Below are 13742 nucleotides of genomic sequence, written 5' to 3'. Positions count from 1 at the left end.
CGCTAGAACGGCATAGTTTCGCCTCATCAGTTCAATTCATTTTATCCTTTCACTCCTCCATTCATTCTCTCTCATAAAACTATCCTTAAGTTCTCTGGATAGACTACACCACACTAACAGTGGTCTCTTAGGAGGGGCATGTGCGAGGAACGGCACGTATATTTTTCATGTACATATGTCTATGAACTCCATGTGCTACAAGTGCACTGGTTGGGTTTTTTATGACAAGCATGTATATATGATTGGTGGGAAAAAGATTATTACAAACAAACAAAAACAAAAACACAAGTCCAGGGACAAAGTAATTGTTTACTTCTCTTTATCATAATTCCTAAACAATTCCTAGACATAATTCCAAACTAGAAAAAAAATTTGTCAGACCGAAAAGAGAACTCTACCCAGAAACTGACAGACATGTAAACTTATGACATCAGTTCATAACCCCACAGGATAATATAATTTATACTAACAGGCTTCTATGGTCAAATTATAAAGTATAGCGATGTTTTCAACTTCAGAAATAATGATATGGTTACTGTATAAGATTAAAACATCAACAGCTATTTTTATGACATTCATTTGTACCCACATCGTAAATCTACTAAATATTTATTAAAGACCCCAAACACTGAGTAATCTTTTTTTTTAAGAAAAGGCTCTTAAAAATGAATTTAAATAAATTCTGTGAGGTAACAGCATTGTTTCCAGTTTGTTTAGTTTATTTGCTCTCTGTGTGTGAAGCAGTTATAGAAGAAAGTGAAGATGGATAGGAAAAACAATAAAACCAAACAATAATTGATACGATTAAGAGAAAAGATCAATTGAGGCTGCGTAGACAAACAATTACTGGTAGAAGCAGACTCTGTTCAACTTAAACTTCTGGTCTTGTGCTTGTGCCTTTGGCAACTCGAGTTTAAAATAAATGCCAATCTCTACATTTTGAATTGCAAATTGCTTTTCCAAATCACAACATCTATTCTTGAAATTTCACATGTCAACAGCTCATTAATATCCACAGTAAATGTAGTCCTCTGAAAAGAACCACAGATTTTACATTTATTGTGACAGATAGCTGGCACACAAAAATAGAGTTCCTTCAATTACAATTTGGCAAAAGTTAACTTTAGTTTAAAATCTGTCTACAGAAATTTATGACAACACAGTAATGGAGTGACTATTTTGAATAAGATTAGCTGCTGTTGATGGCGTGGATGTTTAGACAGTGTTTCAAAATCAACAGAGAGATTGTACTTAGTATTTTATAGTGGGCCACTTCAGAACCACCTACCACCAACACTTAAATGGTATGTAAATGTAAACAGTGGTAGAAGTAGAGTACTAAGTTTTTCACAAAGTCATGAATGCAATCCATACAGATAAAAAACTTGTCTTGTAGCTTTGTCTCATTTAATATTTAATGTTTTCATGTAAGAAAGACTTTAATCAAAGTAATAACACCACTCAACAGTTGGTCAGGATAAGATTTTAAGTTCGGGTCACTATGCTACTAGCTAACTACGTACGTCATCCTGCAAAAGAGTGACTTTTACCTAATTCCTCACCATTGCTTTTTGTTTCATTGAGGCAGAGAAGTTATACACTGACTTTGTGACTGTTTAGAAAAGATCTTAAGACAATTTTACAAATATACAAATGGGATTAAAACTTGGGACAGTACTTTTTTACCAAAATATGAGACAATTTTAGATAAAATCCATCTGCATATGGGTGTCTTCATTGTGCTTGTAATAGGAAATTGGAAACAACTGTAAACGCAGCAGTAGATAACTGGTTAAGTAAACTGAGGTGTCTTCGTATGAAAAAAAGACAGCCCATTACAATAAATGAAAAATCGTACTTTTGACATGTGAAAATGTTTACGGGAGGGGGGGGGGGAAACAAGGAGGTTTTCCAGAAGAAAACTGTTATATATCTACAGCAGAAACTACTGTCTGTCCAACAAAATCTCCCCCACTCCCTCAACTGGCCATTGAGGTAGGAACGGGCGCCATACCTCCATAAAACTCTGTAACTATCTGTGAAAAGATGACTAAGTTTTTGTCCAGGGAACACTGATATATCCTTCCCAGGCCCAGGCCTTAATAGGATAAAGGCCTATGCACACCCAGTCTCCTTCCCAAAGGATGAATCTGTGCAAACCTGAGCCTCGGTTGAGACCGTGCCAACAATACATACCCGGCCAGAGAGAAAAGGAACAAGGGTTCCCATGGAGCGGAAATGGCCCCGTTAGCGGTAGGCTCTTCATATGTGTTTTAATCACCAGCTATTTTCAGTAACCGTTCAAGCCTCAGTATTTTGGGTGTGTTTATTACAGCCCCTTATTCTTTCACTGCAACTAATGTAGCATGGCACAGGAAAATGTCATAACTCATGTTCACGCTTATAAATGTGCGCTTTCTTCCTTTTGTCTTCATGACATAGTATAAGATATATTACTGTTATTAATTTCAAAAACAGGCAGGATTTTAATAAATTTTACAATTTAAATCATTACTTCTTCTCTGATCCTATCTTTGCCATCTTCCCTTAATAAATACACAAGACAGCTATGGTCCAGAACAGTTAAAGAAGGACATATTTACACAGGCTAAAAGTATTCTCTAGAGCAGGGGTCGGCAAACTTTTTCTGGAAAGGGCCTGACAATAAATATTTTAGGTTTTGCAGGCCATATGGCCTCTGTCGCCACCAGTCACCTCTGCCACTATATAAAAAAGCAGACAGAGACAATACATACATGCATGAGCATGGCTGTGTCCAAATACTTTCTTCACAAAACCAGGCCTGTGGACCAGCTTGCCAATCCCTTGGCTAGAGTCTAATCCCCACCGTACCATATTACATAGTGGAGATTGTTTTCAAACACTGAAGGAAAGTAATACTGAGCAGATGACTGGAAAACTCTTTTTAAAACATGGAAAATCTGAAAACTGAGAAACAAACCGTGTATGTTCTATGGAAACTCTATCCTATTCTTTTAAGAAATGAAAAGTAAGCTCTCCTGAACTCCACAATGTCACCAAGTGACATTTATGAAGTCTCTAGCCTTAACGTGCGCTGCTGGGTGACAAAGACAGGTTCTCCATATGCCAAGCTGATGCTAGGAGATATGCTCTAATCGTTCCTGCTGGGGTGAGCTGCAAAGGGCTAATTCACTTTGTCCCCAAGGTCCCATATGGTCAACCTGGCAAGATGGCTGGTTACAAATTCATGGAATGACATAAGTTCCTGGCCCCTTCACATTTACACGAGGTCTGTCTGGAAAAAGTCCAACCATTTCTAATATAACGAGAACAGTTTGCCTGGCATTAATGTAACCCTGGCAGCCAAGGCGAGTGGACTGGAATGCGCATGTGTGAACAATGACGACTTCACTGTACTCTGAGGGTGGTAGACACCATTGAGTGCGCATGCATAGTGCGTGGCCATTGCATTCAAAATGACTGAGCGAGTAGAGCAATGAAATGTGCATCCAATTTTGCACAACATTCCCCCATGGAAACTATTGGACTGATTCAGAAGGCCGCAGCTCTGGGCAACTGGTGATTGGCAGCTTCATCACAACAACGCGCCTGCTCATGCATCACGTCTCATGCAGAATGTTTTGGCAAAACATCGAATCACCCAGGGGACTCAGCCCCCCTACAGCTCAGAGTTGGAGCCCTGCAACTTCTGGTTTTTCCCAAAACTGAAGTCACCTTTGATAAGGGAAGAAATTCCAGACTGTTGATGAGATTCAGGGAAATACGACAGGGCAGCTCATGGCGACTGGGAGAACTGTGTGAGGTCTCAGGGTGTCTACTTTGAAGGGGACGGAGGCATAGTTGTCCTCTGTACAATGTTTCTTGTATCATCTTTAATAAATGTCTCTATTTTTCACATTACAAGGCTAGATACCTTCTGGAAAGACCTTGTATATTCTTACATTAAGTCATTTATCCAAAAAGTATTTGCTAAGCACCTATGTACCAAGCATCTCAAACCAGATAATGTATATGCTAACGTGTGCCTGTCCCGTACTTCCTTCAAAGCAGTTTTCATGGCTTAAGAGATAGCTTATGACAGGGGATAGCTTATAGTAGTCCAAATAACCAGAAAAGGTACTTAAAATTTCATGTGTCAACTTTTCAAAATGTGGTAAAGTTTGCATCTTACTCCATTATATAGCCATGTTAAAATATTTTTAAATGTTTTCAATTTAATTGGAGGTATCAATATGGATTCATGGATATATGTTAGATATGGATATGGATATATGTACACATACAGAAGTATACATGAGTATGTCTCAATGACTGAATATACATATTTACTAGCTCTGTACATCGAGAGAGCCTAAAAACAAAAACACTGCTGTAGGAATGAGCACACAGAGTACTCAGAACTTGGTATCTAAATATCACTCTCAGATACATGGGGAGAGCGCTCCTGGGTTAAGCGGTTGATTCCAGGGCTAGAGCACAGAAAATACACCATAAGCCCAGAACATCCTATAGTGTCAGAAAGGAAGGAAGTGTTCAAACAAGGATGGGACATTTTACAAGGACACAGGAACATAATGAAAGCAACTCACAATCACCAAAGCCAGAACAATTTGAATAACAAAATAAGCAATGGTAGTATTAGGTTACAACCCACAGAATAAAATAAATATCTAAGAACCCATACTTATATAAATAATTGTATAAAAATAAGAGGGAGAGAAGAAACAGCTTTTTTATTTTTAAAAAAAGCAATAAATAAATGAAGGTGGGAAGGGGAAAATAAAAAATCACCATTTCATAAACATCAGCATGCCTCAGGGGAGAGAATTTGAGAGTATTAACAACTAAATGCAATGTAGGATCCTAGACCAGATCTGGGAGCAAAAGAAAGAACATGTTTGAAAAAAAAATAATGATATTCAAATTAGGTTGATAGTTCAGTGGTCATTATTCCACCAATATTAATTTCTGAGTTCTGATAATTGTTCTACGACTACATCAGAGATTAGCAGTAGGGGAAACGGAATAATTTGTATAAAGGAACTCCATACTAATTTCGCAACTTCAATGTAAGTCTAAAATTTGTTCAATTTTTTAGTGTTTTAGGGCACTTAATACGGTATGTTTATCAACTGTACACACCAGGCAGAAGCTCCGCTGCTAACCCTCTGACGTCACATTCCACCTCCACCCACCGAGTGCCAGAAACCACCAGAGCTGGAGGCGCAGGCCTCTGCCCTCACCAACAATCGAACTTCATTGAGAAATAAGAAAAAGATACAAAATAATGACTTGGTACCGATTACAAATTAGAATTAGTTGGAGTAATTCAAATCATCAACAACAAAGTGAGGTATATTTCAAAGAATATTTGGAATAGGAGTAAAAAGATGTGACTTTTGGTGCCAGGCATCTGCTTGTTTGACCCTGGGCAAATCTCAATGTTCTCATCAACAGATGACTCCCTTCTAAACTACTATGAATTGCCCTGGCTGCTGTGGCTCAGTGGATTGAGTGCCAGCCTGTGAACCAAAGGGTTGCTGGTTTGATTCCCAGTCAAGGCACGTGCCTGGGTTGTGGGCCAGGTCCCCAGTAGGGGACGTGCAAGAGGAGACCACATATTGATGTTTCTCTCTCTTTCTCCCTCCCTTCCCTCTAAAAATAAATAAAATCTTTAAAAAAATAAACTACCGTGAATTAACCATCTGTAGATCAGCAAGGACCAATGCTGCACCGAGCACGTGTGAGGCAATTCTAAATTCCCATCACCAGAACAGTGGCTTGGCACATATAAATATTCCTAGCATTTATATATTTATCAAATATTTATTTAGGGACTGCTAGATGCCAAACCGCTTAGATACTGGGGAAATAAAGATGACTAAGATGTGATCCATGACCTTCAATAGTCTAAAAGGGCCAACAGATCTAAAAACAGTAAACCAATTACCAAAAATGAAAAAGCTTAACCATGTTTAATTAGAATGTATAATAAACTCTCAAAACTCAATGGGAAAGCAAAAACAATCCGTTTAGGAAACCGACTAAAGACATGAAGACATTTTAGCAAAGTAAATCTACAGACAGCAAACAAGCACATGAAAAACGTTCATCTTTAGACATTAGGGAAGTATGGATTTAAATCACAATGAGATAGCAGCGCATACCAATCAGGAACAGCCCCCCCCCCCCCACAGGGACAATAACAACTGCTGGCGCAGAGGAAAAGAACAGATCACCTGTGCACTGCTGGAGAGAATGTAAAATGGTGGAGGCTGTCAGGAAAATAGTTTGCGATTTCTTACAAAACTGAGCATGCCATTACCCTATGATCCAGCAGCTGCGCTCCTAAGCGTTTATCCCAGCAAAATAAAAACTTAAGTTCACACACAGAAAAACCTACACATGAATGTTCATGCAACAATTTTATTCGTAACAGCCAAAAACTGGAATCAGCCCAAATGCCCTTCCACAGGGGAATGGTTAAAGAACGATACATATTATAGACCACTACTCAGCAAGAAAAAGGAACCACCAAGGGAATTGTGGTGGGTGAAAAACACCAATGCCAAAAAGTTGCTCACTGTACCGTTCTATTCTCAAAATAACAAAATTGTAAAACTAAAAAAAAAAACAAAAAACAAATTACTGGTTGCTGGGGTTACAAATAGAGAAGACAGAGGAGGAAGGTGGGTATGAAATAGAAAGGCAAGATGAGGGATTTTTGGTGTTGGAACTGCTCAGTATCTTATAACTTTTTCTACGCTGAATCTAATCTATACATAATAAAAAACTTACACATTTTTCTGCAACTTCTTTCTCTGGACAGTATATTGTAGGGCACATAAAAGGTAGTATTAGTGGCCTGGCTGGTGTGGCTCAGTTGGTTGGAGCATTGTCTCGTAACCGAAAGGTTGTGGGTTTGATTCCCAGTCAGGGTGCGTACAAGAAGGAAACTGATTGTGTTCACGCACATGTGCGTTCTCTCTCTCTCTCTCTCTCTCTCTCTCTCTCTCTCTCTCTCTCGGCAGAAAGAGAGGGTAGGGTGCAAGCAAGAAAAGAGGCACACTAGAACTTTTTTACTTTCTTATTTACATGTTTTGCCACTAGGGTTCCACATTATAAACTCAGTAAGATGGTGAAATAAAAATGTATATGGAAATTTAAAAACATACCTCTAAATAACTAATGAATCAAAGATGAAATCACAATGGTTATTAGAAGATACTTAAAATTCATGGAAGACAGCTAATGTGATCCTAAGAGGGAATTACAATCGTAAATAATTAAACAAAAAGGCTTAAATGTAAAAAGTTATGAATTTAATTCAAGAAGTTAGAAAAACAACAAGAGTGATTTCTAAGTGTAGATATTAAGTAGACAGAAAACAAAGATGCCACAGAAAACAAAGATGCCACAGAAGGAAAAAAGACAAAGCAAAGCTGGTTCTCTGAAAAGACTAATAATATAGTCAAATCTCTGGCAAGAGAGAGATCAAAGAGAAAACAAATAGAAAAAAAGGTAGGGGTAATACAAATAATATTAAGAATTTTTAAAAATGCAGAATTACAGCAATAGCAGAGACTAGTGAACAAGGGAGAGAGGACACATGACGCAGTCAGCAAGGAGGGAGAGGTCATATGCTGGGGGAGTAGTGAAAATAAGCAAATTAGGAAGTTTTTGGAGACGTTCAATAGGAAATAGTAGCGGAATGAACCGGAAGAAAGAGTGGAGACAGGACACGCCTTAGATTTGGGTTGTTTGAAAAGTAGAGCTGACAACACATGCAGACGGACTGCATATGGGTTTGAGGGAAAGGTGTGAAGTTTAAAAGTAAAGATAATTATTAAGTGTGGAATCAATAAATACAGTCCCTACCTCCGCATACAGACCCAAACAATCTAGCTCCAGTTTCTAGTCTAGTTCTAGCCTCAACGCTCATTAATCCAACTCACTTAGCTAACCTTTCATTCATACGAAGACTCTCACCGTTCACCGAGCGTGTCACGCCCTTTCAATCTGTTGCCTCTTCCCAGAATGCTCTAATTCCTCATTAAAGTCTTACTCATCTTTCAAGACTCAGTTCAAATGTCATCTCTCTGACACTTTGCACTAATCTCCTAGGCATGATTAGTCACTCCTTTCTCTGGCTTCACTGGTTACATCTAGCAGCAGCAGCAGCATTGTTAGAATAACAGATGGTAACGTTTACTGAGGATTTCTGTTTCCGGCACTGTTGTAACATTATTACGTCTATTATTTTATTTAATCCTATAAAGAATCTTATAAATTAACTTCTATTTTTATGCCATTTATATCAAGAAACGGGGTATAAAATGATTAAATAAATTCTCAAAGGTTACACACTTAGTAAGTGCTGAACCCAAGAATTGAACCGAGGAATTCTGGGAAGATGGTGGGAATGTAAAATGGTACAGCTGCTCTGTGGAAAACAGTATGGCAGGTCTTCAAAAATACATAACATAGAATCACCATCTGATCTAGCATTTCCAATTCTGGGTATATATCCAAAAGAACTGAACGCAGGACCTCAAAGATGTATTTGCACATCCATGTTCACAACAGAATTATTGGCTGTAGTCAAGAGGTGGAAGTAACCCAAATGTTTATGATTGGGTATGGTATACACATACAATGTAATATTAATCAGTCCTAAAATGGAAGGAGACTCTGACACGTGACTTTAAAACATGAATGAACCTGGAGGACATTATGCTGAATTCTGAAATAAGGCAAGTCACAAAAAAATAAGTTTTGTACTATGCCAATTATGTGAGGTATCTAAAGTAGTCCAATTCAAGGAGGCAGAGAGAAAGCAGAATGCGGGTGGCCGGAGTTCTAAGGGGAAGAAGAACGGGCATTTATTGTTAATAGGTGTAGTTTCAGTTTGGCGAGATCAAAACAGTTCTAGAAATCTGTTGCACAATATGAATATAGTAAACAGTACTGAACTATACCCTTAAAAATGGTTAGGATTTTGATGTTATGTGTTGTTTTTTACCACGATTTAAGTATTATTTTTATAAAAACAGGGGAAGATGTGTGTATGGAACAGAGATATATGGTACCTTGTACCTGGAAATCAGAAAGCAAAGAGGGTTGGGGAAGATTGAATCTGACTATGAAGAGCCTTAAATGCTAAAATGAATAAAAATGAGAAAATATTTAAAGCTGGCCCACAACAGAAAAACATCCTATAAATCAATACCTAGATGTACCCAAACTCTCAAACACCACCAAGCCTGAGGATCTAAAATGGAAGAAAAAAGTTTTCTCATTTTGAAATACTATTTTTATTATTAAGCTCTAAGTTCTTAAGGCAACCACATTATCAAGCCTTTCTCATTTATTCACAGTTTCACAAAATAAGATTGAGCTTGTTATATTCCTAATAAAAATTGATTCTGGAGTATCAGTAAACCCTATGTTATTTCTAAAATATTCTTCGTTCTGGGAAGCCCTCATGTTTTGTTATAAAAATAAAATAAAATAAACTTGAATTTAAAGTTAAACAAGTACTAGCTTTTTAGAGTCCAAACGTTACTTAACTTCTTTATGCTTCACATTTGCCATTTGTTAAATTGGAATAACACCACCTACCTCACTTCGCTGTGATGAGAATTACATTACATAATGTATAAAGGATCGAATATGGTGTGCAGCATAGAGTACGAGCACAATGAAGAACAATTTAGGGAAACTGAACATTTTATTTGCAATTTTAGGTTTAGTTAATTAACATTAAGAAAAAAATTGAATTTAGATTTTTATTAAGCCTTTTAAAGCACACAGGCCCAGTACCTGGGCTTTCAAAGTACCTTTCAAAGTACCTTTCAAAGCACAAAGGCCCAAGTACCTGGGCAGATTCTTCACCATGTGAATCTACGACATGTCAAAAAAGACTAAATTGAGACATTAACGCAAGCAGTTACGCATGTAATAGCGAAAGAGAATTCCAAGGGCAGGACTTGGCTGAAAATGGAACCTAATTTAATTTAGAAATTTCATCCAATAACCTAAGAGTTAATAGGCTTTCAAAATAAATTTAGAAAGGCTTACATGTAAATGAACTAATACCCTTTTTTGAATTCCTGCATATTTACACTGGGGTAATATAAGAGAAAGCACTATAACAGCAGCAAATCTAGTTCTTCTTGGTGTCCTGGCATTACAAAAAACATTGCAGTTACTATGTAACAGAAAATATAAAGTCCTTTTCTTCTCATTTCCTTTTTACTCCTGTTTAATGAACAATTAAAGTGTCAAGATAGACTGCTCAAAAGCACTAAATAGGTGGAAAGTTAAGAGATTTGTTTCTGGGAGGAAGCAGGAATTAAGAGATATAAACTACACTCTTGCTTAAACTTGAATTTTTCATATAATCACATTAAAGGGAAAAAAGCTCCAGATATTTTTCTCGTTAAGATTTTTTTTCTAATAGTTTAAATTTTGATGAACGTGAAGAAAACCACACACTCTAAATGCATGGGCTGCACTTTTTAACAAAGCCTAAAGTACACACTGCATACGCCCCTCACACGTGTAAGGGCAGGTGTGAGATTTCATCATTTAAAAAACAAAATCACTTGTGAAAAATAAAATTATGGTACATTTGGTTTATTCTTAAAGGAAACATCACTATTTCACAGGGTAGAATAGTGAAACTCGTACATTACACATTTCGCCTATTTTTACTAAAATTCTAATTATTGTCTAACTTCCAAAGTTCATATATGCATATATGTGCACACACGTGTATATTTAATTTCTTCATTTTGTATAGAGATGCACTTACGAATCAACATGCAGAACCCTCTGGCCACTTCTTGAACATGCAGCCGCAATGATGGACTCAGGCAAACCTATAAAAATACACACCTATATCATTTAGAATGTAGAAAAATATATATATATAAAACGCAAAATGCTCAATTCATGCCATCGATGTAAAGAAGAGTTTAACAAAACAAGCTCATCTTCATATTCTAAACTATAATGTGTATATTATACCATTGGATGTTTCTTAAACTACTAATGCTGAAAATTTTATTACGTTGAAGAGAGATTTTTAAAAACCAAGTACTTAAATTCCTTTTAGCAGCAAATTACTATCAATGAGGAACTGTTAAAATATTGTTCATACAGCACTTTGTTGTTAGGAACTATGGTCACACACTCGCTCATCTGATTATCTCAACGGCACTGAGAGAGGCATTTGCATACACATTTTAAAGATCAAGAAGAAACTGGGGTAAAATGTTAACTTGTCACCCAGTGCTCTAAGAAAGTGAAAAAGGCCCTGGCTGGTGTGGCTCAGTGGATTGAGCGCCAGCCTGTGAACCAAAGGGTCGCTGGTTCGGTTCCCAGTCAGGGCACATGCCTGGGTTGCGGGCCAGGTCCCCAGTAGGGGGCGTGTGAGAGGTAACCACACATGGATGTTTCTCTCCCTCTCTTTCTCCCTTCCTTCCCCTCTATCAAGAAAGAAAAGAAAAGAGTCCTAGAGTTGAAATTTAAACCCAAATCTAGCTCCAAAGGCACAGTGCCTCTAATGGGGAATGGCATACATGCATTCATTTAAGCAATAGGTTAGCTAGTTTGAAAAGAGGCCATTTACAAGACATACTCTTACTTTCTGGGTAATATAACGGTTTGAAAAGAACGTTACTGTTCTGGGATCAAATTAAGCCACACCATAAAATTGGTTAGCATAAAAGGAAATATATTTTACTAGTCTCAGTACCAACAACAAAAAAAATCAACGACCAAAGATCATGATTTTAGAAGTTTAAAAAATCAGGCGTTCCGTTACATCGACTATTGAATGCCTTCTGTTGTAAGTTCAAGACTTTTCCATAACTTCTCATCCTCAGATCTACCATTTCAATGGAGATCAAGTGTTTCCTGTCAGTCAGACGAAGAAACCATGTTTTGAAAGCTTACTGCAATTCTACGGTGCTACTACTTTTTCACGGCAAAGAAAACACCCTGATCCTCTTGGACTTTCACCTACTAGAAAAGAAATAGCACCACTCTTTTGGCAAGGAATTAAACTACACACTATGCACCAAGGGTTTCAAAGAAATGGAACAGTTATCTTCGTTATGTAAAAAGCAATATGCATATGGAAGCAATTGACATAGTCAATCTCTAGTTAAAAACCACATTAAACACAAACTCCAGCTGCATTCACAAAAGACTAGAGTTTTCCAGTGGGGAACGCTTTGTGGGTATGTAAGGCTTGGTTTTGAAGACATGGTCTGGTCACGTGTACTGTATACGGCCATTAAACCTCAACTATTAGAAAGAACCCATCATAAAGTTTCAACTTTGAATATAATTCAAAGGAAAAAACAGAGTGGGAATTTGCGGCGTTCAAGGAAAGAGGAGACAGAAAGGAAAGTTTTAAATAGTTCAGCATAGTTCTTCAAACGGTTAAAACTGTATTGCTCTAACATCTTTTTAGTTTGACTCTCTGAACTTTTTGCACCTAAAGAAATACCTTTTCTGATTAATGAAATGCAGTCACCACGGTACTGCTGTGCCGCTTAATGAAAAAGGGCACCGGCAAAGAAATATTCAGGAAGCAGAATCAGCACGTTAACATGTGCAGTAATGGCGGCATCAATAACACATTACCAAACGTTAATTAGCACAGGCCTTTTAAGGGTTCACAATGTATATCCACACACGTCATCGCATTTATTCCTTATTATAATCCTGGGAGGCAGGCCGTCCTATCCATGTGAGAAATGGGATGAGAAAGGGTCAATAATTGGCCAAAGACCAAGGCACTCAGGAATTTGCTACCTCCAGTTCTAACTACCACGGTAAAGTCGCTCTCCCCGAGCTGCACAGGAGACTACGAAGGACACTAGAGGTGAGGGCGGACGGCAATGCAATGCAATGCGCGGGGTCTCAGGCTGCCTAAGGAGCTGTGTGCGCTCGGACAAATCACAGGACCTCTCTGAGCCCCTGGTTCTTCGTCCACGAGAATGCCACGATCCGCCTCACAGAGTTGTCCAGCTGTTAGCAGAGGCTACTTGCTCTAGAAACACTACCTACCTTTGTTATTCTTCAGAAAGATATTTTTAAAATACTGCATTTCATCTAAATACCACTCGAAACATACAGCTATTTTTACCAGACGCCCACTCCAATGGCAAACAATAATAAAATTACTCTCCTCTCCTTGGCCTAAATTAGCTGTTACTTTGTATAGGCAAATACACATGTGGTTGGCATGTGGTTATTTCCATGGCTGGGACCAACACTGTCAGAAGGCATGTCTGCTGACAGAGCAAAGCCAAGAACGGGTTTCAGTGCTGAACATGATTGGAGTCCAAATTACATAAAATCAAAATGACTATCATTTGTGTTTTCCCTCCATGCTTCCATCCAGGCATCTCCACGAGTTTGTAAAATTGATAGGCTGTTCCCATGACAAACAGGCCTGTTCGCTTCATGCTTAGCATGATTAAAATAACGGGATAATAATACAGCCAGTAATATCTTCCTGGCCAAGATTTCGTATTTCTTTCCACCCATTTAATAAACCCTGAGTTCTTGAACAGAGGGTGCACATGGTAGGTGCTCTGTAAATATTTTTGGAAGAAAAGAAAAGGAGAGAAAGAGATCGAGCAGACTGTGATAGGTAGTGAGGCGAAAAAAGCTAAGATTGAGGCAATTCCTAGCCTAAAAGAGCTCAGAGTGTAAAGGAC

The 13742-nt window shown here is 37.9% G+C and overlaps 1 protein-coding gene across 1 annotated transcript in view; it reads right to left on the bottom strand.

The window, feature by feature from the left end:
• The window catches only part of CHM (CHM Rab escort protein), a 141528-nt gene that overhangs the window by 110327 nt on the left and 17459 nt on the right, over positions 1-13742 (bottom strand). The window contains exon 2 of the mRNA XM_054566644.1: positions 10820-10886. Coding sequence (XP_054422619.1) covers positions 10820-10886 — 67 coding nt within the window. The remainder of the gene's footprint in view (positions 1-10819; positions 10887-13742) is intronic.

This window comes from Pteronotus mesoamericanus, unplaced genomic scaffold, assembly GCF_021234165.1.
Source record: "Pteronotus mesoamericanus isolate MK-2021 breed Mesoamerican mustached bat unplaced genomic scaffold, CSHL_Meso_final contig_177, whole genome shotgun sequence".
NCBI lineage: Eukaryota > Metazoa > Chordata > Mammalia > Chiroptera > Mormoopidae > Pteronotus > Pteronotus mesoamericanus.
The sequence above is the reverse complement of the archived record's forward strand: the minus strand, read 5'-3'. Positions and strand labels throughout refer to the sequence as shown.